We start from the raw sequence: 25,600 nt of genomic DNA on the forward strand, positions 1-25,600 counted from the left end.
CCCCAGGGAAATAGCTCTCTGATGTTGCTGTGCAACATCAGCCCAGATGCAAAGATGATGCTCTGAAAAATATAGCAGGATCCAGGCAAACCCAGTGTCTCTGTAGTGTCCTAAAGACTATCAATGACCAAAGTCGCTATTCTACTTGGAATCGAGGAACAGAAATGCTTCACTTAAACATAAGCTGATCTGTGAATGTTATCAGATTTCTGCATATAACTCACAGTCAGTTAGGTGATTTCATTTGCAACAGACTTCCCTAACGCTACCTGCTACACATACTGAGAATGTTGCCCCAAGATATCCCTTCCAAGCTGATATGTCTGCTTCTAGATGGTTTTCTATATTATGTCTGGGTTTTGATTCAAGGAAGTAAAAGGAAGATGACGGATTGAACCTTATTTTTTTATGTAGATTTTTATTATTGTTTCACTCATGACATTGTTTTCTTTAAATTTAGCATTCTTGTATTATACAAACTTCAGGTTAAAATAAGCATTAATATTTGAATCACTAAGCACTGTCTATAAGTAACCTGAGAAAAGTTTCCATATGAGGCTATTAGGATGAATTTCTTTAATACAAACAATTTATATATAAGAAATACAAGATCTGATTTGCAGAAACTGCACTATGAGCTGGTAATTTGGATCAATAAGCCTTAGCACAAGAACTTACTTAACGTGAACCAATTCCAAATGTGTACATTGAATATATTTAATTTTTTTACTCACCTATTAATTTGGGGAGTAGCTGAACTTCTGAAGCAAAGAAGTGATGCTAATCTTCACAAGGAATTACCCAAATATATATGGATCCAGATATGTTTGGATCTAGTAGTATAAGCATGTAAATATATTTAACAATTTGATTTACAAAATCTGTAAGCACAGACTGAAGTATCTTGCATTTCATAAAATAATTATATGTGATTTGTAAGTAGTGGTAAACATTTACCACAAACAATTACATTGAAATGGCCCCGAGTGGCAATATAACATTTAATTTTTGCCTAAGATAAATGAAAAAAAGCTGTCTTTCAGGCAGGAAACCTGCTTAAGTGAACACAGAAATCGTGTATTTTAGTATAAGGTCACCCACTTTATAATAAAAGTACAATTCTATTCCTTTTTTTCATTAGAAATGCATTCAGTTTGTTCTGCAGCTTGAATTTCCAATAATTATGCTTCCTGACTTGATGTAAGAGGTAACTGCTGTGTAGGAATGTTCTCTTGCAGAGCAAAATATATTAAGACCTGTTATCTCTACAGGTACCACACCAAAATAAGTGTTTCTGGACTCTTGCTGTTTTGATGTTATGCCAAAAAAAGTTCTAAATGTTATACAGTATAAACTAATAAAAAGCAAAAGGTTGTCTGTTGGGACACATAGGCCAATGAAGGACTTGGAGAGGGATTAAAAATAGAAAACCATGTGGTCTAGCTTGTACAGTTATCAGACATTCAGCTGGATTCACTTACAGGTCAGCGATCTCCCAGTTCGGAGTATTTTTGATTAAATTATGTTTTGCCAAATTACAAGAGTAATTTCTGAATATGACTGATGCTCTCTGTCCTGAGAAAAAAGACCATAGAACACTGCAGTCTGCAAAGTCTTTGAGTCTCTCTCCTTCTCTCTCACTGGACAATTTCCTTTCCTCAGAAGTAGTTTGGCATTTGGTAGAACATTAATGATTTCAACCATTCAAAATGTCCTTCAACTAATTGACTGGCTAAGCTGGCAACACCTGTGAGATCCAGCTTAATGATTCTCAGGTGCAGTGGGAGGAGCAGAAGTAAAGAAAGATGGTGCCTAAAAGGCCTCTGAGCCTTGTATGTAATACAATCTGGTGTTTCTTTTGTGGCTAAAACACAGTAAGAAATTTATGACTCCCAAACAAATGGAGTAGTGCATAAAATAGCGTATCTTCCCCTCTCCATTAAGGAAAATATATCTTAAGCATTTCATCTAGTTGATAATTCTGCCCTCCTATGTGCATATTATTGTACAGATCATAAGCTTCAAATTTTAATTTTTTTGGTTTTGACAAATATAGAATAGCCTATTTACAAAAGATAGACTGGTTACAATTCTCAGTCCATTCATTTTTCTTTAATTCCTTTGCTAGGCTATGAACTGTATATTTCTTATTCTTCTTTAATTGCATGAATAATAATTCCAATAATGTACACTGTCGCTGAAAACCCTTTGAGGACCTGGCATCTTTTATCTATATTATTCAGTGAATATATTTTTCAAAAATAAAGAACTATGCACAGTTATTTAAGCAGCAAAAGTTTATGACCCTTTTTATTTATTTGATAATCAAATACTTTCTGATTTTACAAATAATTTCTTTATTATTGCTATTGTTTGGTATCAATCCCTAGCACAGTTGATATACTAGCCAGAGATTTTCAAAATGCTGCCTGAGGGAATTAAATAGGGATTATTTTTCTAAGGCTTCATTTTCCTCTTTGAATAAGCACCCTGAGCCTCTACCCCATCTATTTTCTATTCCATATTAACAGCTTAGATTTCAAATTCCCTTTGGGTATTGGACAAAAAGATACTACATCTTAATTTACAATGCCAGAGTTTTGAAATTGTGGAAGTTTGAAGAAGTGCAATTGCTATTTTAGTAATGAAATCTATCCCTGCAAAGTACTTCAGACTGGGGAGATTTTCACATGCTTATGTTTAATGAGAAAAGTACACAAAACTATGCTTAATGTTAAGCATATACTCAGAGTTAAGCAGAAGTTTAAATAAACAGTGTTGGTGTCTTGATTATTCACCTAACTAAAAAAAAGATGAAGATGAGTGCAAAGTGGGATTTATTAGGAGAACTTGATCATTTCTCAGATCAGTGAGGATTACTCATTTATATACTTTTGAAAATTGTACTAATTTGCCACTTTGGGCACTTAAGTAACTTAAGGGAAATGGACACTTTCCTGTAATTTCAGTCATTGAGAATACCAAGAATTAAAAGGTGTTCCTTGGCTGATATTATTCTTTCAAACACTCTGCTAATGGGTTTGGTTCTGAATATGGTCCTTGTCCAGAGAAGAACTCAACAGGCTGTAGCTACATTTCACCTTAGGAAAGCAATTTTCTGACCAATTTTTACTTGCACATTTTAAACAGTCATTAGAAATGTCATTTTATTTATTTAAATAGCCTTAATGTAGCAGATTCTTTTCTACTGATCTCAAATAACTCAGCCACTGCCCAGTGCATCAAATACACATCACAAGCTTTTATAAAGAGATTGCATTTATGATGGGTAAATATGAAGCTCAAGGAGAGGAGTCCATATGCTGCTGAGGATCTGAGGCACTCCTGAACATACAAAAAATGATTAAATTTTCTCAAGATTAGAAACAAAAACAAAAAACAGTTTTTGGTACAAAAAGAATTCTGATAGAAAAGAAAGCTGTGTCTTCAAGAAGTTCTCATTTTTGTTTGTGGTTTCTCAGGTATGGTACTGTCTTTCTTTCAGAACCTAAGAAGAAATCTCTCCATTAAACATCTCAGGTCTATACCATTCACTGATGTGTGTCACCTTTTGTGAACATTGCCATTGCAAACTATGACATGATATGATTTACAACCTACTGTTAATGTGCAACATGTATAGATTCGTTTTAGTTTAAGTCTGTAGGGAAAGTATGGTGTGTCTGCTATGAATAGACCATATTTTCTATAGGGAAAAAAGTAATTCATAAACAACCTCATTTCAAAGTAACTGGATTTATTTTCTCGTGCCCTGATTCACTGTTCTTACACATCTCTCATTATGTAAGGTTATAGATTAATTATAGAAGCTAATCGTTTCATCAATTAAGTGAGAGAGGGAAAAATAAAACAACACTATAGAATAATGAGGACTGAGATAGGCGAAAGAACTTTCTTCCACGGTTGGTATCTAGGAAGAAAAGAGGAAAAATCACAGCAGGTTGTAATGTATACTGTTATTAATATGACATTTACTGGCATTTCGCTCATGTTTTAATTTTTCACCATTTGCCCTTGCCCTCTCTTGTAAGAATGACTGCTAGTCCTAGTACTACAATTTTCTAGCTCTGGAATGTGCAATTATATTTTGACACACATCCCTGATCCTTTTAATTATTATTATTTTTTTCTATTTGGATGAATTTCTAATATCTCCTAAAACTAATGGTTTATAACTATACATAGTTTGCTGTTGATTGGATAGCCTAGGTGATCAATAATTTTAATAATCTTGGCTAAATTTGCATGTCACTATTTTATACAATTATATATAGAATGAAAGAAATGAATCCCACAAATCTCAGTCAATTACTAAAGCCAATTATCTGTTTTCAAAGAGAATGGACCAGATGCTCAACTAATTTAAATCAGCCCAGCTCACACACATTTACATCAAGTTGAGAGTCTGCCCCACTATTTTGAATTCCCTTATTTCCTGTATATAAAATACATTTTAAAAGGTTTTTGTGGGATGAAAATTTTGCTTACTTGACTACTAATTACACCAAAGTTCCCGTAAATACTCAAGTATATTACAGTGTAGCGTGAAAGAAAATCTGCCTATTTTCATCACTTTCCTATTAAAATATTGTAGAACATCATTATCAGCGCTCATTTTAGGACCATTTATTACCAGGGTGCAAATTGCAAGTTTACCATAATTTACTGGTTATTCAAACATGATTTCCAAAATGTGCATTTGTGCAAGACAAAGCGTTAAAGAAAATACTAAAACCTTCATGGGAATGTTTAAGAGTTCTCCTTAAAAGCCTAATTGCTCCCTTTGGAGACATTATAATCTATCGAGTAAATACTTATTTATAGACTTTTTAATTGGTATATTACAGTAACAGATATTAGAATATATTTTGAAAGCAAAATGTATTGACCTTGTGCAGTTCAATGCTTTCTTTTATTTAGCATATCTACTGGCAGGAAATTCTATAATTCTAATTACTAGCAAAATTGATTTTTGCAACTTCTTAAAGACAAAGTTCACATATTTTTACAGAAAATATTGGTAACCCACATCATTTCCACAGTAAACCATTGAGGGGCCAAAACAATGCAGTCACATTTTCAGAAGTCTCTAAAAAACTGGAAGCTTAATTCTTTATTTTGTTCTTAATACTTAAAATACCATACAATGATAATTATATATATATAATATTATCAAACAAACTTAACCAAATAGGGAGCCTTGTCATCTTACAAGAGGACTTTGGGAGTCAGGGATTGGCACAACATATCCACATTATATATTCAGCTTCTTCACCAGAACAGGTAAAAAGAGACAAATTAAAAAGTGAGAAATAGAAATCAACAGCAACAATCACAAACAAACAAACAAAAACACAAAAAACGAAAAATAAAACAACTAAAAAAAAAAAATCTGAAAACCTTAGAATGCAAATGGGAGAAACAGAGAATGTAGCATGTGGTGGCTTTTGCATTTTCCTTTCCTCTTGTGCATTTTCAGATGTTCTATCAATAAGCTTCTGTATGGGAAGACCTGTTAGTCATTAACTGTACTTTAGTGAGGAATAACTAGGGAATTAGCAAAGAATAGCTATTATTGGAGCAATCTGTTTCTTATCTTTCTGTAAGAGATGAAGGCAGTAGAATGCTGCAGATCATGTAATATCTGCTTCACTCAGATCTCTATATGGTTACTGGGTATCTCTCTCCAGACAAGAGCTGTGAGGTCAAACTTACTTTCACAGAGGAGGGGAAAAAGGATAGTACTGATGACTGCTGCAAAGGGCAGAGCCCTCATCACAGCTGTTCAAAAAACAGTACCTCCTATTTTATTATGTTGGCCCTCTACGCCAGAGGTGGATATTGGTGGTATGGCAGTAGATGTTTCAACCTTCCCACCAATATTCAATTACATTTTGTTGCCATGTCAGAGATGGCAGCAGAGGTGTAGTCAGACACAGTGGTATCTGAAATAAAGTTGGGTATGAAGCAAAGGTGTGTCACTGAATTCTTTTCCTTTGTGCAGAAAAAATGGTACCCACTGATGTTCATCAATGCTTGCTGAACATTTATGGAGACCAAAGGGTGGATGTGAGCACTGTGAGGTGGTGGGTGATGTATTCCAGCAGTAGTGGCAGCAACATGAAAGACAATTCATGTTCCAGAAGTCCACACAATTTTTGATGAGTGTAACACACATGCTTTTTCATCACTGACAAAAATGCATCACTAGTGATGGTGGCTATGTTGAAAAATAGCATTTTGTAGCTGAGAATTTACTCAATCAAATAGTGTTATTGTTCTTTTTGCACCTGTTGTATTTCATACAGAAACAAATAGGAGGCATTACTTTTGGAGTAATTTACATAGACCCAGTGAAGAATATCACAGAGCAATCGGGACAGTAAGTTGCATAAAAGCTGGTAAAAAGCTTGCAGATAGGAGTTCTTACTGTGCTTCAACAAAGATAAATTTATATGAGACATGGTCAAATAGAAAATGACAGTTAAAAATTCAAGTTCTGATCACCAGATTCATCTTTCCTCTGTGGCAGTTAAGCACAAGCAGTAGAAGATACAGAACTTGATCAGAAGGTGTTTCTTCTACCCTGAGACAGTGAGTATTGTGCACCGCTGTTAAAAGTCCTGAATTGGTAGAAAGAAGACCTATTTTGTAGTAAAAATGAGCCTCTGTTCATACTATTTCCATGAAATTTCCGGGAGGAAATCTTGTGTTCAAACTTACTGTATAATGAAAAATGACTAGTTATACCACAACAGCAGCTATTACCAGCAATCTAGAAAATCATCTATGCTAGGCAATGGTAGCTGTACTTTGCTTCCTGTAACTGAGAAGTAGTAGGTAGGGAAGATGCAGGATGGTCACATGCAATAACTAACACACTGCTCATTCATGCAGTCCTTGAGCTCTGTGCTTGCTTCCAATTTTGAATTACTGATCATTCCCAGTGCCTACTTTTTCCTCCTTTTCCATTCACACGTCTTATTTTATGCACAAGTCAAAGATCATCGGGACAATTTGAAGCCTGCATCTTGCATTTGTTTTAAATCTTTACTTCTTTCTGAAAGCCATCAGGAGGTTGTTTTATTACCCCACATCACAGAAATGGAAGCCTCACACCACCAGATTTCATAGCTATGAGCATCTAGGGCCAGGAATTGCAGCTAACATGAAAGTTATGAGTTTTATTCAAAACACACACACATACACACAGGCATCCATTTTAGATAATCCCAGTAAGCAGGAAGCAGAAACTCCCTAAGCAAGTGCACTATTAACCCTTGAGAGACAGCAAACCATCAAAAATGAGAGAGAAGGAACATGCTGGTGGTGGATGCAGCAGGCAGTGCCAGCAGGGTCTCTCCTGCTTCAAGGTGCACTTTTCCTCTCACACCCACCGCAGCCTCTCTCTTGCTTTTCTTCTCCCCAGGGTCTGCAGGGTTTGTTCCATTGCATGCTGTACCCGCGTGGCCAGTGTATGATACAGAGTCCAAGTGGGACACCTTCTTGCAAAACAAGTCTGCAGAAACAAGAGAAATTACCAAGGCCAACTCTACCCACACACACACACACACAAAAAAAGAAATTTGTGCCCACGGCCACAAACATCAGTTCCCTTAAAACTGTCAGAATACTTTGCTCCATCCTAGGATCACTCTTCAGCAGGGGGCCTACCTGACACAGGTACATAAGACAGATCTTAGCCAAAGTGAAGGCTTAATTTGCATCTATTGGCACATAATATTTATTCATTAACTTTGGGAAACAGCAAATGTTAAAGTGCTTTGCCTTATGAAATGCAGATGCCACAGATCATCACAGATTACATGGAACCATTTAAGCTTGTTTTTTTCCTTAAGGGTAAGGTATAAAACCTTCCAGATTTTAATAGCTGTTCTCGAAAGTGCTGATTATGAGATGCTGTGAGCATACAAAGGACTTCCGTGCAGGGAGAATCAACAGAGACAAAGAGATAGGATCAATTCACAGCTGAAAAGACTAGATGTAAAAAATGCCAATGAACTTAACATAGACATGGATACAAAGCACTGAGAGAAAGAAGAAAGCTGCCTCACATCATACATTTGCCTTTCATTGTTTAGTGCTACGTTGCTAATGCACAGTCAACTGTACAGTCAATCTGTAGTTACAGCAACTCTAATTCTATAATATTTTGGGTTTTTTTTCCTTCTTTCTCATCTCAAAGTCATCTATTTTATAACCTGTTTGGCACCTGAACTTTCTCCCCAGCCAGTATACAAATGAACCAAGAAAGCTGGAGAAATTAAAAGCATAGTTTGCTCAAGGTTGGTGTATTCTGCACTTTCAAGAAAGTGGAAATCTCTTGTGGAAAGCACATACATTTTTTATTGTTTTCTGACAAACTAGTGATATGTTGTTGTACAACATCAGCAAAAACCCCGCCAACTGATGTGCTTCTCCTGACACATCGCAGTTTTTGCATGAACGTTGTCTACTTGTCCCTCAGCGCCCACTTTTGATAAAAAATAAATAAATGAATAAATAAACCCAAAATCCTATTGTTTTCAAAAGCAGAAAAGTAGTACGGAAAACAAACAGGTGTGCTAGTCTGCAAAAGACAACATAATCTTTGAAGTAGTATTAAACGTATCACTGCACATGCTTAACTGTATCACTTTCAATATATATTGTTGAAAGATTCTGAGCAGTCGCTCATTCAGTTGCCCCATTTAAAGTGATAGAACTGCTTCAAAATGATGAATTCTTTTGAAGGCAAGCATAAACAACCTTTGATTCATATACACTGAAACTTGTTATAAGTAACGAATGATCTAGATGGAACACATTTAGCAATGTCTTGCAACGAACATTTATTACAAACATACCAGAACAGATGAAGCAGCAGCAGATAGCATATCATCCATCAGAGCAGACCACCAAAACAAATTGTGCCTCATAAACTACTTTAATATGTCATGGAGCTTCCAAATATACATCACTGATCCATTTGTTACCAAGCCCAGGATACTTTTTCACTGACAAGTCAATGACACTTGGTATTTTCATTTACGTGCAATATCACAATGAATCTAAGGAGTTTATTCACCCAAAATTAGGTTCATGCAAGAGATGGCCCTTAGTGCTCCTCAGGCTTACACAGCTCAGCACTCATGGATCTTGATAAAGATGCCTGACTACAAAGACCCAATTGCCAGCGTACTTTGTCTGTATTCTTTAGCAGCATCTTGCTAACTATTTCAAGTACTCACATGGCAGTTCCCTCTATATCCATGCAAAATTTATGACCCATACTGATAAAAGAAGGCAGCATCACGGAAGCAGTTTTAAAGGGCATATGTTACATGCTGGAGAACAGATTTTTCAAGTCTTTTTGAAGAAGTGATTGAGGGAGGTGCTTCTACTTCTCTTTCAACATAAGTAAAAATAAATAAATAGATAGTTCTGCAACAGGACAGCAAAAAAATTAACTCTTTATATTTTTGATGCAACAGCCCAAAGCTTCTGTATTTCACTTTAAGTTCTGTACTAAAGCATAGCTGGTATCCAAAAAAGTTTCCCTTGCAACCTGGTGGTTAAACAAACTGTGCAAACCACCACAAAGAATTCTTCATCCGCTGGCTGCTGCCCTTCTTGCAGTACAAAGGATGCAGAAATTACAAACTTGGCTTAAGAAATATGTTGCAAAGCTGCATATACAGTGAGATCAATAATATTCATGGATTTCAAGCAGTTTTTAAGGAACCTGCATCAGAACAAAATTGGTCTGGGTGTAGAACTGAGAAATTCAGAGTCTTATTGTCAAGTAGTTTTGCAAAAACTTGTACTACATTCCATTGTCAAGCATAACCCTTTGTTCCTCAAACAAGTTTTAAAGAAAGAATATTAAGAGTTTTCTAACTGCATGCCATAAATTACAAAATACATTTACCCAAGGAATCTGTGATAATGGGCTGCATTATATGATTCTTTTCAGCTGTTTCTCAGGCAGCTTTGTGCCATTCCCTATCACAGATCACCAAGGAGCAGAGCTCAGCATCTCCCTCTGATTTCCTCCCTTCTAAGGCAGTGGCAGGGAGCAATTTTTGTCACCTCCTGATCTCTTCTTTTCCAGACTGTACAGACCAGGGATCCTCAGTTTCTCCTCCCAGGACATACCTCCAGTCCTGTTATCAGCCTGATTGCTCTTAACCAAACCTTAACATGTGCAGCCCAGAACTGCACGCAACGCTCAAATCGAGGCTGCAGCAGCACTAAATATAGCAGGAAAATCACCTGTTTTGACTGGCTGCTCTGTTTACTGCACCCCAAAATGCAGTTTGCCCTTTTGGCTGCCAGGGTGTTGCTGGTTCATGCTGAGCATTCTGTCACCTGCACCCCCAGGTCCTTTCTTGTTGCACCACCACCCAGCCACTCCCCTCCCAGTCTGACCTGTGCCTGGCATTGCTTCAACTCAGATACATTATACCTAAATACCCTTTTGAAACTGCATAAAACTACTGTATCAGAGAGACAAACAGACACAGAACTTGGGAAATGTGACAGAACTCTAAGAGGTGCCTCAGCAGCTAGTTTTGCTGGAGGCAAGGCACAGGCTGCAGTAAGGCTAAGTTACTAATAGTGCTATTGCACAACAAAATGATATTACAAACAGCTTCCAGCCCAGATCTTCCTTACACATTCTCATTTTACTTTTCAGATACAGTTCTTCTCACATTTGTTACCAGCTGTTTCTTCTGAGTTTTTTAACTATCTGAGACATTAAGGCAGTTTGGATTTTTATCAGATATTTTCAGTCCTGCTAGGAACTCAGTGGTACCTTCTTGCTCATTTAGCTTTAAATATCAAATGTTACCATTTAAGCACTATAACATGTCATTGATCTGCATGTTAAACACCCACTGAAATCGATGACATGTTCAATGTAAAAATCAATGGTGGGGTATAATCTGAAATAAGTATTCTGTGCACAGAACCCTGCAATGCCACCTCGATTTCAGTTTTTCTTATGTGGCTTAGAGGGAATATTTATTAACACAATACTAGTACAAAGAAGATAAACAAACTGATAAAATTAATGCAAAGTGAGGGGCTTTGAGAGTGCAAATACTGTAATTAATTAGTCAAAACACTTCTAACGCTTTTACGGGACACGATAGGAATAAATATAAATGACAAGCCATTATGATTTTTTTAAGTATGCAATAATAGTTCTGCATATCCTGGATTTATGTCAAAGTCACCACAGAGGTAATAACTAGCTGACATCTACTATGATGACTAAGTAACTGTGCCATCCAAAAAAAAACCACTCATCCACAAGACGATAAGCTGCTATGAAATTTTATGTTGGAAAGCTGAGTGAACCAGACAGACAAAGAAGCAAATATTCTGTTCAAACTGAATTTTAAAATAATTGTCAACTTTGTGGACATTTACTGAAAGCACGCTCAGTGGACAGCCACAGCTATTCTGTTTTAATAATAGGTTTCATTATCAACTGGGAATGGCACTGCAAACCACTCAGCAGACAGAGGGACTGCACGCAGCCCTAGTTCAAAAGGAACATATATGTCATGACTTAATGGTGTTTGATTTCTCCCTGGTGTTTTTAAAGGCTAGAAAGTTGACCTTCTTCCTCCCCTGGTGCTTGACTGTTGACATCTCAGTGTTCTTTCTTGATTAACCAAACCTCATCCTCTGCTTCTTTATTCCTTTAACTAGAGTTTTCAAAGAGAGCTACTGGTGTTGGGGGGGTGAGGGGGGAAGGGAAAGAAAAAAAAAAAAAAAAGGCAGAAGAAGAAAAAAGAATTGGACAAGAGCTACATAGAACATTTAGTGAGATGGGGGTCTAAAATCCCACACCATGCTTGGCAGCTGTGATAATGATGTATAATTTAATTGAAGCTATATTGTGATCCTCAATAGGACTTCAGACCTTTTCCCTTGTTTATGTATTATTCAAGCTAATGGCAACCCTGAAATAGAAAAAGCTTCTTATCTCTTAAAACTTTTATTGCAGTGAGTTTGAAATGCACAAAGCTGAGTGCTGTTCTGTTCACTTTAATGCAAAGTGAAAGGATGCTGTTTTCAGCCTGTTTTAGTGTCGCTCTCTTGGCAAAAAGGCAGATGTGATTGGATGCCTTAGAAACAAGGAATGTGAGGGTATGCATGAGGAATTTAAAGTTTTGAGTTCTTTTAGAATCTGGAATGTGTCATTTCTGTCTAGCCATTATTTATTTTCAGTTTTCTCAATAGAAGTTCACTGGGAAAAAAAAAACCAAACTCCTTTAGTTGAGACAAAAATCTATAGCAATCAATACAAATGGCATATCCTTTGCATTTTGAACAAGTTAACTGACAGTTCCTGCTTCACTTTAGCACTGCTACAGAAGCCCCTATCTACAGGGTTTCTGAAAACTAACAGGGTAATTTACTAAAGGATGGCACACTGCCTGTTAGTAATTGTGTGGATTGGTGTAGATCTATCCTGTGAACTAGGCAGAACAAGGATCTATCTTTAGGCTGATGTTCATTTTATGTGGAGAATAAATAAGGAATGCTTATAAGTAGCTTTCTGCTTTTATCCTTTGTTTATGAAACAGGGTAAAACAGGAGCCCAAGTTCTACATATGCCCTCACAACAAATAAAGATAGTAAAACAATATCTTCCACATTGTGGAAGATGGTGGTCACAGAATGTCAGTATTCTTCAAATCATTTTTCTTTCTAAACACATTACAGAATTTCACTTTGTGGTGACTGCCTACAGCTTTTTCAGTGATCGATGAATCATATAGATCATCTTGTGATCTTTCCCAATATGCAAAGACAATATATGTGCCATGAAATGTATCAGTCAATGCAGTATTTCTGCTGAAGAGATTATGAAAAGATACGTTTAGAACTAGCAACTGCCCTTGCCATGAATAAAAAATGTGTACTGCTAAACTGATTTAAGGCCTCAAATGACATTATCTGTAAAATGAAATTTCCATGTTCATTGTTTGGAAAGCAAATTCAAAAGACCAATATAGATCAAGCAAATGTGCATGCATGTATACATTCTATTGTCCTGTGTTCTTAACACACCTTACATACATGAGCCCAACTATTTTAGAACAAGTGCAAGCTTTTTTAACATAGCATTTGTTTGAAGCAGGCTTTAGCAACTTTGTCAGCTATTGATAAAAATCAGAGAATAACCCTTCCAAATTAGGGTCATCAGGATCATCACAGCAGTGGAGCACATTTTCTATGAAGACTGGTTAAGGAAGTGGGGCTTGTTTAGCCCAGAAAAGAAGAGGCTGCAGGGAGACCTCATTGCAGGCCTCCAGTACTTGAAGGGATATTATAAGCAGTAGGAAAAGTAACTTTGTATATGATCTGTCAATGACAGAACAAAGGAGAATGGCTTCAAACTAAGAGGGTAGATTTAGGTTAGATGTTAGAATTAAATTTTTTACACAGAGGGTGGTGAGGCACTGCACAGCTGCCCAGAGAGTCTATGGTGCCCCATCCCTGGAGGCGCTCAAGGCCAGGTTGGATGGGGCCCTTTAGTCTCTTAAATTCTCTAAAGACAATTTAAGCATACAAAAACTCTTAGTAGTTTCGATGTTCCTTTCAGATTAATAAGCAACACTATACTCCAAAAGAACACCAGAAAGGAAATCAGTCAAGATGCTGAAGAATATTTTCAAAGAATATAGATTAAGTAAAATAGGTTAAATAGAACAAAAAAAGTACCTATTTTCCTCATGGCTTCTAAGGTTGTACCTCTGTAGGAATAAATTAAGACAAAATTTGTAAACAGAAATGTTTTTCTACTTAAATATAGTTAAAAGACCATATAATCAGATTGAAATAAATTAAGAAGTCTCTGATAAATATCTTCTGTAGATAACTCTAAAATACCCTTTAAAAACAAGATGACAGTTTACGAATAGAAGATACCATATACTGAACATGAAAATGGATGAAGGAGAAGTTAAATCAAATTTAACAAAGCTCCTAGGAGCTACAATGCTCATAAGGAGCGAAATTCTGCGAGTTTGGGTTTTGAGATAAGACCTCCTATGACTGGCTGCTGTAGAAAGAGTAAAGCAATACTATGTTAAAAAGAGATTTTCTACTTCACAGAGATCCCTCTTAAAATTAAGGTACACATTATCCAAAATTCTTTTCCCCTAGAGTAGAAGTGTATATTTGTCCTGACATTGTGGAGAGTCTTTGCTGTCATACACTGTGTCAGGAGGATCCAAGAACAACCTTAGAAGTAAATGACTCAATTCTATTATGACTGACTTGTTCACCTTCCACAGCCCTCTTATAGGAAGGAAGAAAACATGTTTTTCCCTCAGTAAACACAACTCAATAGCACCAAGAAATTTGAGTGTTTTCTTTCATTTTTCATACTCTTCATCATTTAAAAGACAAAGAACTTTCCAACTTATTTTCTAATTTAAAAATATTAAACAAAACAAAATAAAAACTGAAGGAAATTTCTGCAGAGCACAGTCATTCTACACATTTTTCCACAGTGACCATCAACAGCATCATTACTTATCATTACTTATATTTCAAGACTGTCACTTTTGTCACTTACTAAAAAGAGAAACCAGAGTGTCTAGAAGCAGAGAAAATAAAAATTGAAAATATAAAAACTGACCAGTGTTCACATTTTCAATAAATACTTTACCTTTCACCATGCTGCGCAACCTTATATTATTTTAAATACATACTTGTTCTTTTTATCGTTATTAAAAGATTTATTGATCTAGGTTTTATGGTATCTTTGAAAATACACATAAATTTATAATTGTTGAATGAAGAGATTCTTGATGCTGAAGACATTAATTCATTAAAACAAGTTCTAGGCTGGTATAACCATCCTTACAAATTCCAAGGATAATCAAATGGTCAGATAACAACAGTTCGTTTTTACCCACAGCAGGACAGTGGGTCTAAAGCAAATCATGAAGACAAATTCTCAAGCTTTACTAAAAACATTACTGATATGAAGCCACTTTAACTAATAGGAGCTATTAGAAAGCAGTGAAAACTTCATCAGTATCACATTTTTGCCTCTTTCTTCATCACCCTTGGGACTTCCACACTCTCATCTTCAGATCAGTGTCTTTCCAGCTGCCTAGATCTGTTATCAGACAAGCATTACCTAGTGAGAACTGCCATGACTGATTATCAAATGGATGACTTTACCGCTCAGATTCAAAAGTAGACTTTCCTCTCATTTCAACTGACACAATTCCATAAATTTCAGGAGAATTACTTCAGACTATAACAGGAAAGGTGATACAAATATTCCAGTTACACCTACAGTGCAGCAGTTTTTCTCAAGCAAGCACAAGAAATGAGATATGATCATATATTTGCAGAAGGCACTTAACCAGGGGCGTTACCCCACGGACAATGTATTCTCAATTGTATGCTAATTTTTAAATCAGAAGTGACATATTTGGTATACCAACCATTTTCTAGGAGAAACACTGAATAGAATGACTGAGAAAAAGGACTCTCCCTACACTTTTTCAGTGTGTAAAAAATTCAGAACACTATCTGTGGTTTCTCAAAGGAAGTGCTAATTACAAAAAAAGTATGACAATGGAATTCAAATTTCCAACATGTCAGTAGGATCTAAAAATATAACTGAAGCCAGCTTTTTAGAATAGAATAGATTTTTAGAAATTTGTTTATTGTCTCCCTGGTTATGTCTGACATGAGCATTTATTCATTAGTATTTTCTCTAAAAGGACCCCTTACCTTCATGAGTGAAAATATCTAGCAGCACATTTAAATTGCTTGGTAACTGGTTCTCAATTTTTTTTCCATAACTGAGCAGACTATTTCTATTTACTTATTCTACAGTAAATATTATGTGTTCTTCCATTTCTTCTCTTAACAATGCAGTGTGCAGTAAGCAAACCATTTACTGCTTTACTCCTCTTCACAAAGCTAAGGACCACTTTTGTCTGTTTTTCTACTGTTGATACAATGGACCTACAGGAAGGTTAAACTATGGAGCTAGAGGAAGTAATACTGGGCAGTGAGGTGAACCTCTGTCATTCTCTCCCTAAAATTTCAAAACTTATGAAACAAACTTTAAAAGAACACTCAGAATCCATCTGGCAGCAAGTTAAATAAAGCAGAACATGGTATTAATGTGAGCAGTATCATTTGTCCTTACCCAGCATCCTACATGAGAAAGATAGTAAATATCAGGAGTTTCTTACTCCTCTGTGCCTGTGTAACCACAGCCATACTTGGAACCACCGCAAACACTGATATCAGTGAACTCTCAACATAAACCACACAAGCACAGATACTGCTCATGTGCCAGTGCCTGGGAGGAAATCAGAGAGCTGTAAAGACTGTTGGTATTCAGAGGTGCCGGGAAGAAAGAGGATCTATATGCTTAGTCATATCAGAAACATGATTTTTATGCAGGTTGAGAAACTTTATTGCTGACAGTTTCTGCTGAGTGATCAGCATCTCTGGAAGCAAAACTGATTTTTGTTTCTGTTTTTTCATTACTTCATTTGAGTTTTCTTATACAAGGAAAAACAGCAATGAAATGCACAGGTTTTGAAGGAAAATCATGGAAAGTAGAAAAATAGTCCTGATGCTCCTGAATTATTATTGTTTGCTTATCTGTGCAACATGTATATGAAACCATGAATTTATTTAAATATTTAGATAGCTTAAGAGGATAAAATTTCTAAACTAATGAAATGAAATAAGTTCTTGAATGAGAGCTGATGTGACACAATTAGCTGAGAACAGGATTTTATGATCCAGACCAAAAAAAAAAAAAAAAAAAAAAAGGAGAGAGAGGAAAAAAACAGAAAAAATATAGCGATTTCTATCGTAGGTGCTGTCATGACTGACCAGCAGCTCTGAAGTACAAATAGCTTTTAATTGTTAGTAATTTGTGTGTCACATACCAAGTCTAAATCATCCCCCCACACTCCGATTATAAACATTCTAAACAAATAATTTTTTTTGTGGAGGTATCTATTAATGGCTCTTGAAAGTAGTAATGCACTCTAAGTACTCTTTAGATCATGCCTTGAAGTAAAAAATCAATACTGTTTATCTCCTGAACATCGCTGTCTTTCAAAATTGCCAGAAAGAGGAAACCAAAACAACTTTATATCAGATACACTGATGTGTATTGATGCCTGTTTATCACTTTGAATCTCTGATCATGCCCTTTCAACATGTATCAGGCAATTTACAAGAACACATTTTATTTGTGGACCTAATTAAGAGAGTTAGCTTGCGTTTAGTAGCTTTCTAACATCAATGATGCATTGCAGCAATTCCAAAACCTGTTTTAAGAAAAAAATAAATGCAAAGAACCTGAGGAAAAGGATGTGTGTGCATATCTGTGGAGGTGACTAGTATTTAAATAATCCTTCTGTATTATAACTGTTTGATCAACATACTCTTTAATATGATAGCAAACACTTCAAGCAAGGCTTCAAGTACAGGATGTGGACATAGGATTCAAAGGAAGGTGTCACCTTATTAAATCTTTTTCTTTTATGTTTTTTCTCTCTTCTGGATAATCCTGACCTGGAGACTGAAGTTATATACCAACTTGGACTAGCTTAAATCTTGCTGTGACTGCAACCTCTTCTCTTCTCTTTTGGCCATGGCCCTAGGTTTACATGTCACCCGAGACTGTGTGAATTAAGGAACCCCATCAGCTGGATAGACACTGTCCAATCTTGTTAGCTGGATCAGCTCCCAGGATAGGGTTGCCAGTGGTTGTCCACAAGCACTAACTCTGGTGGAGAAGGTGGTGCGAGCCTGCAGCCAGAATTGGCAGAAGTTAAAGAAGACTGTGGATCAGTTTCTTCTGCCAAAAGTTGACAACACTTTCTCAGTGATGGCTGGAGATACTACTCTTACTTTCTGCCTACATTTACTCATTCCCATTTGGTTTTGTGTCAACAAAACTTTCTGTATTAAATAGATGTTACATGCTCTTATCATTTGCTCCTTCATGGCTGCAATAACCCAAACATTTTCCATCCCAACCTTCCAGCTGAGAAGGAAAATTTCACAAACTTAGTTTTCCATTCCCCCATTTTACTCTGTCTGCAGCTGTATGTTTTTGCTCACAGGTTACTAGACTTCTTTATTATATTTAAAATGTTTTCAAAGTGTTTAAAATTAGATGAAGAAGGGTTGAATGCTTCAAGAAATGTGTACAGAAAGCTTTGCACAGCAGCAGAGTCCCTTTGAATTCAGATTTACTCTGAACAAGATGTGAAAGAAGGTGCAGAAATTTTCCTGTTGTTGTGGGATAGGAGCTAAACCTAGACTTAAAAGCAAACAGAAGACTGAATAAAAACCAGTTCATTTCAGTTACTCAGAATCCAAATATATACTCATTTTCATTTTAAGTATATTAAAAGCAAAACTATTACAAACATTTTCAATACATGAAGTCGCACGCTGTGTGTAGTCATTGCACTTCATATAATTTCAGTCAGACTAAAACTGCATATCCACACTTACAGTCCTCAGGTTCTAAAATTAGGTTTTTAGATCCATATCTATCCACAAGTCACTTCTTCATATACATTGAGCTGCCTCTGAAGTTAAAAATAATGTGAATTTTCAATACTACTTAAAATCAGGTTTCTCTTACGAAATGTAGGGAATTAATTTTAGGAACCCTTAGTTTAAAACTTTATTTCAGCATTTTATAAGCTTTTCCAATGTGCTAGTGCATAGCAGTATATTTGATGTTTCACAGTATAAGAAATTCTGTTAATTAGCCTTCCAGCTATACTTTTGGAAGTATTCAAAAAGGATCCACACAGTTTATCCTTGAAATTTCATGAAACAATTTACTTAAATTAGAAAAATGATAAACTATATAACATGTACCATCAAAATTACATACATTACACAGTGAACCATGACAGCACAGTTGAGTGTTAAAACTCACAACCATCACACTAAAAAGCTCTGCCTCATCACAGCTGAACAGATCTCCTATGCCTCATCATAAGTCACACTGAAAGCCAGGATATCTGCAGCCACATAAGTATCTCCTCTCTATTTCCCACTTTCCATAAACCCCAGCTTTTATCACCCCACAGTCATAATGGAGGTGAAAACAACTTTCTTGTGTTGAAAAAAGCTTAATGAGTTTCCCCAAAGGGGAAGCAAATAGTACTGTTGAGAGGCTGCCAAGAGATCTAAACATCTGTTACAATTTGCTGTGCTTTTGGATGTGTTGGACTTTGTGACCACTCTGAGACTCCTCATTACAAATGTGGCACATCTCAGGGCACTATCTTCACCAAACTCGGTGTGCATGCACTGTAAAGTTGTAGATCTGTGTGGATAATATTTCTGTACCTGAGATGTCTGGTTATCCAGAGCTACCAGGCATCTACCAGCAGCCCAGTAACACACCTCCGAATCTTATACTCTCGCCACTACTTTAATATTCCAGCATTTTACCTCTATATTCAGTCAGTCTGAGGGGTGGCTGCTTTCTGTATGGAAGGGAAGGTCAGCTGATAGAAATTTTCTTTTGTGAGCTGATCTCTGAACTGTGCTTTCAAAAACATTTAAACTAGCACTGATGATTACATTCCTCATAAATAACATGTACTGATCAATCTACAAGGATGACTGAATTTCACCTAAACACCTTTGTATTACCCCTACCAGTAAGACTGAGAAATCAACACTTCTAGATTTCTGCCGCTGGTACTCCTTGACATAAAAATGATTAAATGCTGTAGAGATGAAACTGGAACTGAAATATAAGGCTGGATCACTTGCATAATAAACTTTGATTTAGTTATGAAGGTTTATTGCTTCACTTCCTCAGATCTAAAAAGAACTGTCCATCCTCTTTCAGTTCTGTAGGGTTGTTTGCACTGTTTGCAGCACTGATGGCACTTTCAGTGTTCTCCTCTTGCACTGGGGCATTCTGTCCCATGTAGAGTCCTTCTACACTCTCCCTCTGAGATGCACCCTTGAGGACTGTACCTCAGTGTAACCTATACCTCTGCAACCTTCTGGATAGGATGGGAACTGGCCATCCAGAAGGATCTAGTGATGCTATGGAGACCACCAGCTAGAGGGTCAGGCCAGGAGCCAGCTCTATTCATTAGCACCTGATGTCCTGGGACAGCACATCTATCCCCCAGACTGAATAAGTGAGGTCTTCCCAGGATGAATAAAAGGTTAATGTCTGCCAGGAAGTGTGATTTCCTTAATGTTCTCTCTCTTCTTCTCTGAACTCTTTCTGTCAAAGAGCTTTCAAGTGTAGTTATAAAATGTGCTGATGTTTACCAGAAGACAAGCATCGTACACGATTTTCTTTTCCCCATGCATTTTGCTGTTTTACATCTGAAGTAATATCCAACGACTACGCAGAATGGTGTCTCTGTACAGTGCTAGTTTGCCCTTGTGAACTCTTCAACAAGGCTGACATCCTAACAGTAATGGGCCCTTTGGCAAGTGCTTGGAAAATAGTGCTCCTCAGCCCGATCCACATTTGTGTGTGCTGTTTATCAGATGTGACACACCACTCACAGATGTAGGGGACATTTGATATTGCCTGAAGATCAGTAAATGTGAATCACTGCCACAATTTTTCTCGCTCAAGAATTAATATCACCACGCTATTAGTAAGAAGGAAGTGCTGGGAACATTCCCAAACATAATACAAATGGCCGGTTTTCTTCCAAACTTTCCCCAACACCATGGAATAGACAGCACATACAAGTATATACGAATGGATACACAGAGAATTTAATTTTCTTTCTCCCTATAGCATGTGATAGACTGAAAACACTGAAAACAAATTCAGGAGGGGATAGGTATTAGCAACACTTGAAATCTGCTTTTCGATTTAAGGTAAACTCAAAAGAGCACATAATCTTCTTTTCCCAGTTTTTGTTCTCCATATTATAAATCCTTCTTAAAAACTTGAATCACATAGTGCTATTTTGGCTCCACGGAAAAAAAGTAAATCTAGTTGATTTGTATTCCCAGGTTCTGCTTTTAGACTGCAGTTTATCTTGAACACTAGTTTATAAATCCAGTTTAGGGTACATTTAAGCACTGCATTCCAATGACATATTCTGAAAGTTTTCTGGAGTACAGACTTAAAAATGGCTAGAAAAGAAAATGCTATCTTTCCATTTCTCCAGGACCATGTAAGTATGCAACTAATTTCACTTCTTCACAACTGACACTGCAACTAAATCAGGAAACAGTTTCTACCTGTAATGCCATTAAAATAAATGGCAAACTTTTTTTAGAGTAAATTCTGAAGAAAAAATACAGAATTAAATAGAGTTGACCATCTCATGAATAATGAAGAGAACTATACAGCAATACCACAAAATAACCTATCTGAACTTGTAACTTCAGCAATGAAGCTTTTTAAGTCATATTAGCAGAAATTTGAGATTCAATAACCTGGACTGAAAATGGTTAGGGCCTATGTAGACATGGAAGATCAGCGCTTTCCAACGATATCTGTATTTCACAGCAATGTTGAAATAAGATGTGTTTCTGAAAAACTTGTGAGGATGCTCTGGATTACCTACCATTGTCCATCATGGAAAACAATTTCAGTAGAGCCAAACTAATATTTACACTGCCTATTTCCAGATGAATGTATCTAGCATAGTACTTTACCTCTAAACAACATAGCTGCAAGTTGGTTTGCAGGTTCCCAGATCTCCTAGGCCTCTGAAAAAAAAAACTATTTCCATTCTGGGATGAGCTGTCTGGTGTTGCTTTATTGGATAAGCATGTGTGTAGAAATTTTACCAAGCAGCATCATAGATTTCACACATGGGCCATAAAAAAGAGTTCACGTTGACATAAAAGCAGAAGCTTATTCTTGATGCTTGAAGGAGAGGTGTGTATCACATTTTGGAGGTCAAAAATACTCAGATTACATAACATCACAACATACAGACTGGCAGATCCCAAATGCAACATTTTCACTGAAAAACACAAGTAACCTTCAAGCAACACAGAAATAACATCCATGTGCAAAAGCTTACATCAGATAAGCCTAGATTTTGGTTGACTTAAGGAGCTGTGAGTGAGCAAAACAAACTGATTGTTAGCATCCTTGGAAAGGGTACCTTCTTTATTCTTTGTTTCAGGTGCAAAGAACACATTTAAGTAAAGCAAAACCCCAATTCATTCATTCTTCAAGCTTGGCTTCTATTAGAGAGTAAGCAATAGACTGAAGCAGTAAACCTCTTATTTACAAAAGTTAATTGAAAATGAGAAAAAGGGAAGAAAGTTAACAGCATTTTTGAAATCCCAGGAACTTGACAGTAACATATATTCCTAACTCATGTGCCTCTAAGAAGAGTTCATGCTGCTGAGAGTAAATAACAGCTTGTAATTTGCAAGGAGGATACCCAGCAGCACTATGAGATACACATGAAAATGAGATTTGCAGAACCAGGAAATAATTTGCAGCAGTACTGTGCTGTATTAATAGTCTAGGTTAAGTGTGTGCTGCAACTTTTCCCTTGAAGGTACAGAAAGTAGAAGATTTGTAATTTCTCTGAATACAACAAAAGGAAATACAGAGGGGAGAGGGAGGAGATTCCTGCTGAGATGTTGTGATAAATTATTAAAACTTCTTTATAATGTTGATGCTACTCTTTAACCCCAGATCACAATACCAACAGCAGAGGAAGACAGAAAGTGCTATTAAAGCTGTGATAAACACACCATGCTGTGGCAATGCTTGTAAGAATAAAAGCAAAATCCTGGGGTGTATCCAATCAGTAACATCAAGAAAACAACTAGCTATCTACAAGCCACAGTCCCTCAGTCCAAATATTTATGAGATACCATTTATGCTCACTGAGCTATTTGATTATGAGACCTCGATAACCCATGTTTTCCATAAACAAATGTCACACAAGGAAGCTAAACAAAGTGAACTTTATGAAAAGGCACGTTTAGTGAACTGTTCACAGCACACATCGGGTAAATCTTCCCAGCAGATTTTAACAGAAGAGGAAAATGGATTGCTGCCTTCAAGAATCATAAGTTTTTCACAGCACATCATTTTTTTCGATAAAGTTAATGCAATTTATCTTTATTACCACATCAACACTGATACAGCCAGTCAGCCAATTAGTGCTGCTGGCAGCTCATTTCACAACATGCATGTATTAAAGAAAAAAAAATTAAAAAATAATAAAAAAATCTGTCTATTCATTTTTACCACATACACTAACAATTCTGCACTCAAAACAGGTTTCTTGCTTGGTTTCTCTTTTCCCTCCTCTTCTTTTAATGCACTATAATCCCCTGGGCTGGGGGGAACATTTCTTACCACACAACTACAATTATCAGTCCCAGAGTCTCCATAATGCAAACCGAAATCTAAATTCTCACCCTTAAAAAAAAAAAAAAAAAAAAAAAAAAAAAAANAAAAAAAAAAAAAAAAAAAAAAAAAAAAAAAAAAAACAAACGACAAACAACAACAAAAGAAAACAAACAAAACAATAACAACAACAAAACATCAGTTTCTAAATGACAGTCATTTACTTATATAAAGGCCTAAAATGCTATTCTATTGCTAATAAAATGCAAAGTAGAATTCCTACAAGGAATATACGCCCTACAGAGGCAGCCAAGAAAACTAACAAGAAAACAAATGAAACTCCATGCTCCCTTTTCAATACCCTCCTTCAAGTCCACAAAATACTCTAAAATCATAGTCATACATAACAGCATAGTTATTCACCTTAGATCATCCTTAAGGCAGCTTCTTAAAATCCTACCCAAACATCCATTATGAAACTTTCTTTCCACTTACCCCCCTTCCAGTGTTTGCCTTTGGTCCTGCTAAGCTTGCTCAGGGTTGGTCCAGAGAAGAGCAACATCAAAATGAAAAGAAGTTCAAGCATAGTGATTTTCCCCCGTCTCACTGATGATAACATTTCCACAGATTCTTTTCCAAAAAAAAATTATCTTACATCTTCTCCCCCACTTTCTGCATACTCTACTGGCGTAAAGAGGAGTGATTAATCATAGAAAAATCAGAGCAAGGAGCAGCCTTGCTATCCTTAGATGTTGAAGTGATATCTCACTGATGTAGCCTTGAGAAAAGCCACATTTCTCACTGATCCGATTTCTCCCACACAACATGCAGCCAGCACCGCTGCTACTACAGCAGCTATAAAATAATTTCTGCTCTCACTTTGGCTTCTATGGGAATATATTCCTCAGCTTGCAGCATGAGCTTGATTGAAAATGATAAAAACAGTAATGCTCGTGTCCAGCAGAAAAGAGAAAAGATGTCAGGATTGTGAAAAAAGATGAGAAGCAGTTGTACTGACAGCTTTAAGCCTGACTGTCTGATCCTAATAGCCGTGCAACCAACCAAATTGCTCTTTTAAGTGTAATAAGGCTTCAGTGAAAGCTGGTGTCACTGCCACTTGGGTAGGTAGTGCAGGGCTCGAAAATCACCAAGGAACCTGCTCGAGATAACGACTGCCACAGTCCCGGCTCAGAGCAGCGAGGGCTGAGCAGAATACAGTATGCACAGGGAGCATTTAATCTCTATTGTGTGCAGGAGATTTCCTTCCTTACACTGTGCCACTGCTCAGGACTTTTGACTGCATTTTACCGATGCTTTTGCTCACACTTTAAAGACGAGCACAAGCTTTAGCACACTAATTATTTACAGCATTTCTGAAGTAATTGCAGCACAGCAAACTGCATGCTTTCGCCTTTTTTTTTCTTAAAGTAACAAACAAAATCCTTACAACTAGAGCAGTCATCTTTTCAGTGCACACAGCAGCTGAATTTTTTATTTCCTCACTGTCTGTCCTCTGGTTTCCAAAAATCCTGGTATTAAGGGTGTGGGTTGAAGAGAGAGAGGAAGAGAGATAGGGGACTTTCAGAAGTGCAGATATTTTTGGAATAATAGATTCCAGTCACAATTTTGCATTTAATATTTGTTGATACCACCACAGCAGCAACACAGCTACCTCCATCACCAGATGCCTGTTTGTATTTAAGGATGCCAAAGCTGGATCATTAAGCACAAGACTCTCTGCACAACATTTTGAATTTACACAGAAGGTACTTAGAAACAGATTCATGACATTCAGACTTGGAGTAAGCAGGCTTGAGATGTCCAATGTTTAAGTATGCCCATAGCTTAAATTCAACAGCCTGGCATTTAGTTGTGTCTCTATAAGCATTTAGCACTCAAATCAATGAGCCACAAACCTTCTACTGTAGATTTATATAAATAAATAATCAATATCCTTAGAATGACAAAGCAACTATGGTCACAAATTCCCTGAAGTTATCACATTTTCAACCAGGGACATGATGCCCTTTTCAGCACAATGTTAAAAAGATGATATTAATAAATCTGAAGCTTTGCTTATTTGTCTGAATAAAGAATGATATTTTGATTGGTGGAGACAATCATGAACATCTAATATGAATACACAGATTTCTTTTAAGCAGCACACATCACAAATGGAAATATCTTGGCTCTGCTGCTACATCAGTTATG

At 36.5% G+C, this 25,600-nt stretch overlaps 1 protein-coding gene across 1 annotated transcript in view; it reads right to left on the reverse strand.

The window, feature by feature from the left end:
* Window positions 1-24,557, reverse strand: part of ROBO2 (roundabout guidance receptor 2) — an 861,802-nt gene extending 837,245 nt beyond the window's left edge. Inside the window, exon 1 of the mRNA XM_032448447.1 lies at window positions 23,885-24,557. Coding sequence (XP_032304338.1) covers window positions 23,885-24,008 — 124 coding nt within the window. The 5' untranslated portion in view covers window positions 24,009-24,557. The remainder of the gene's footprint in view (window positions 1-23,884) is intronic.
* Window positions 24,558-25,600: the final 1,043 nt, after the last annotated feature.

Source organism: Coturnix japonica, chromosome 1 (genome assembly GCF_001577835.2).
Source record: "Coturnix japonica isolate 7356 chromosome 1, Coturnix japonica 2.1, whole genome shotgun sequence".
NCBI lineage: Eukaryota > Metazoa > Chordata > Aves > Galliformes > Phasianidae > Coturnix > Coturnix japonica.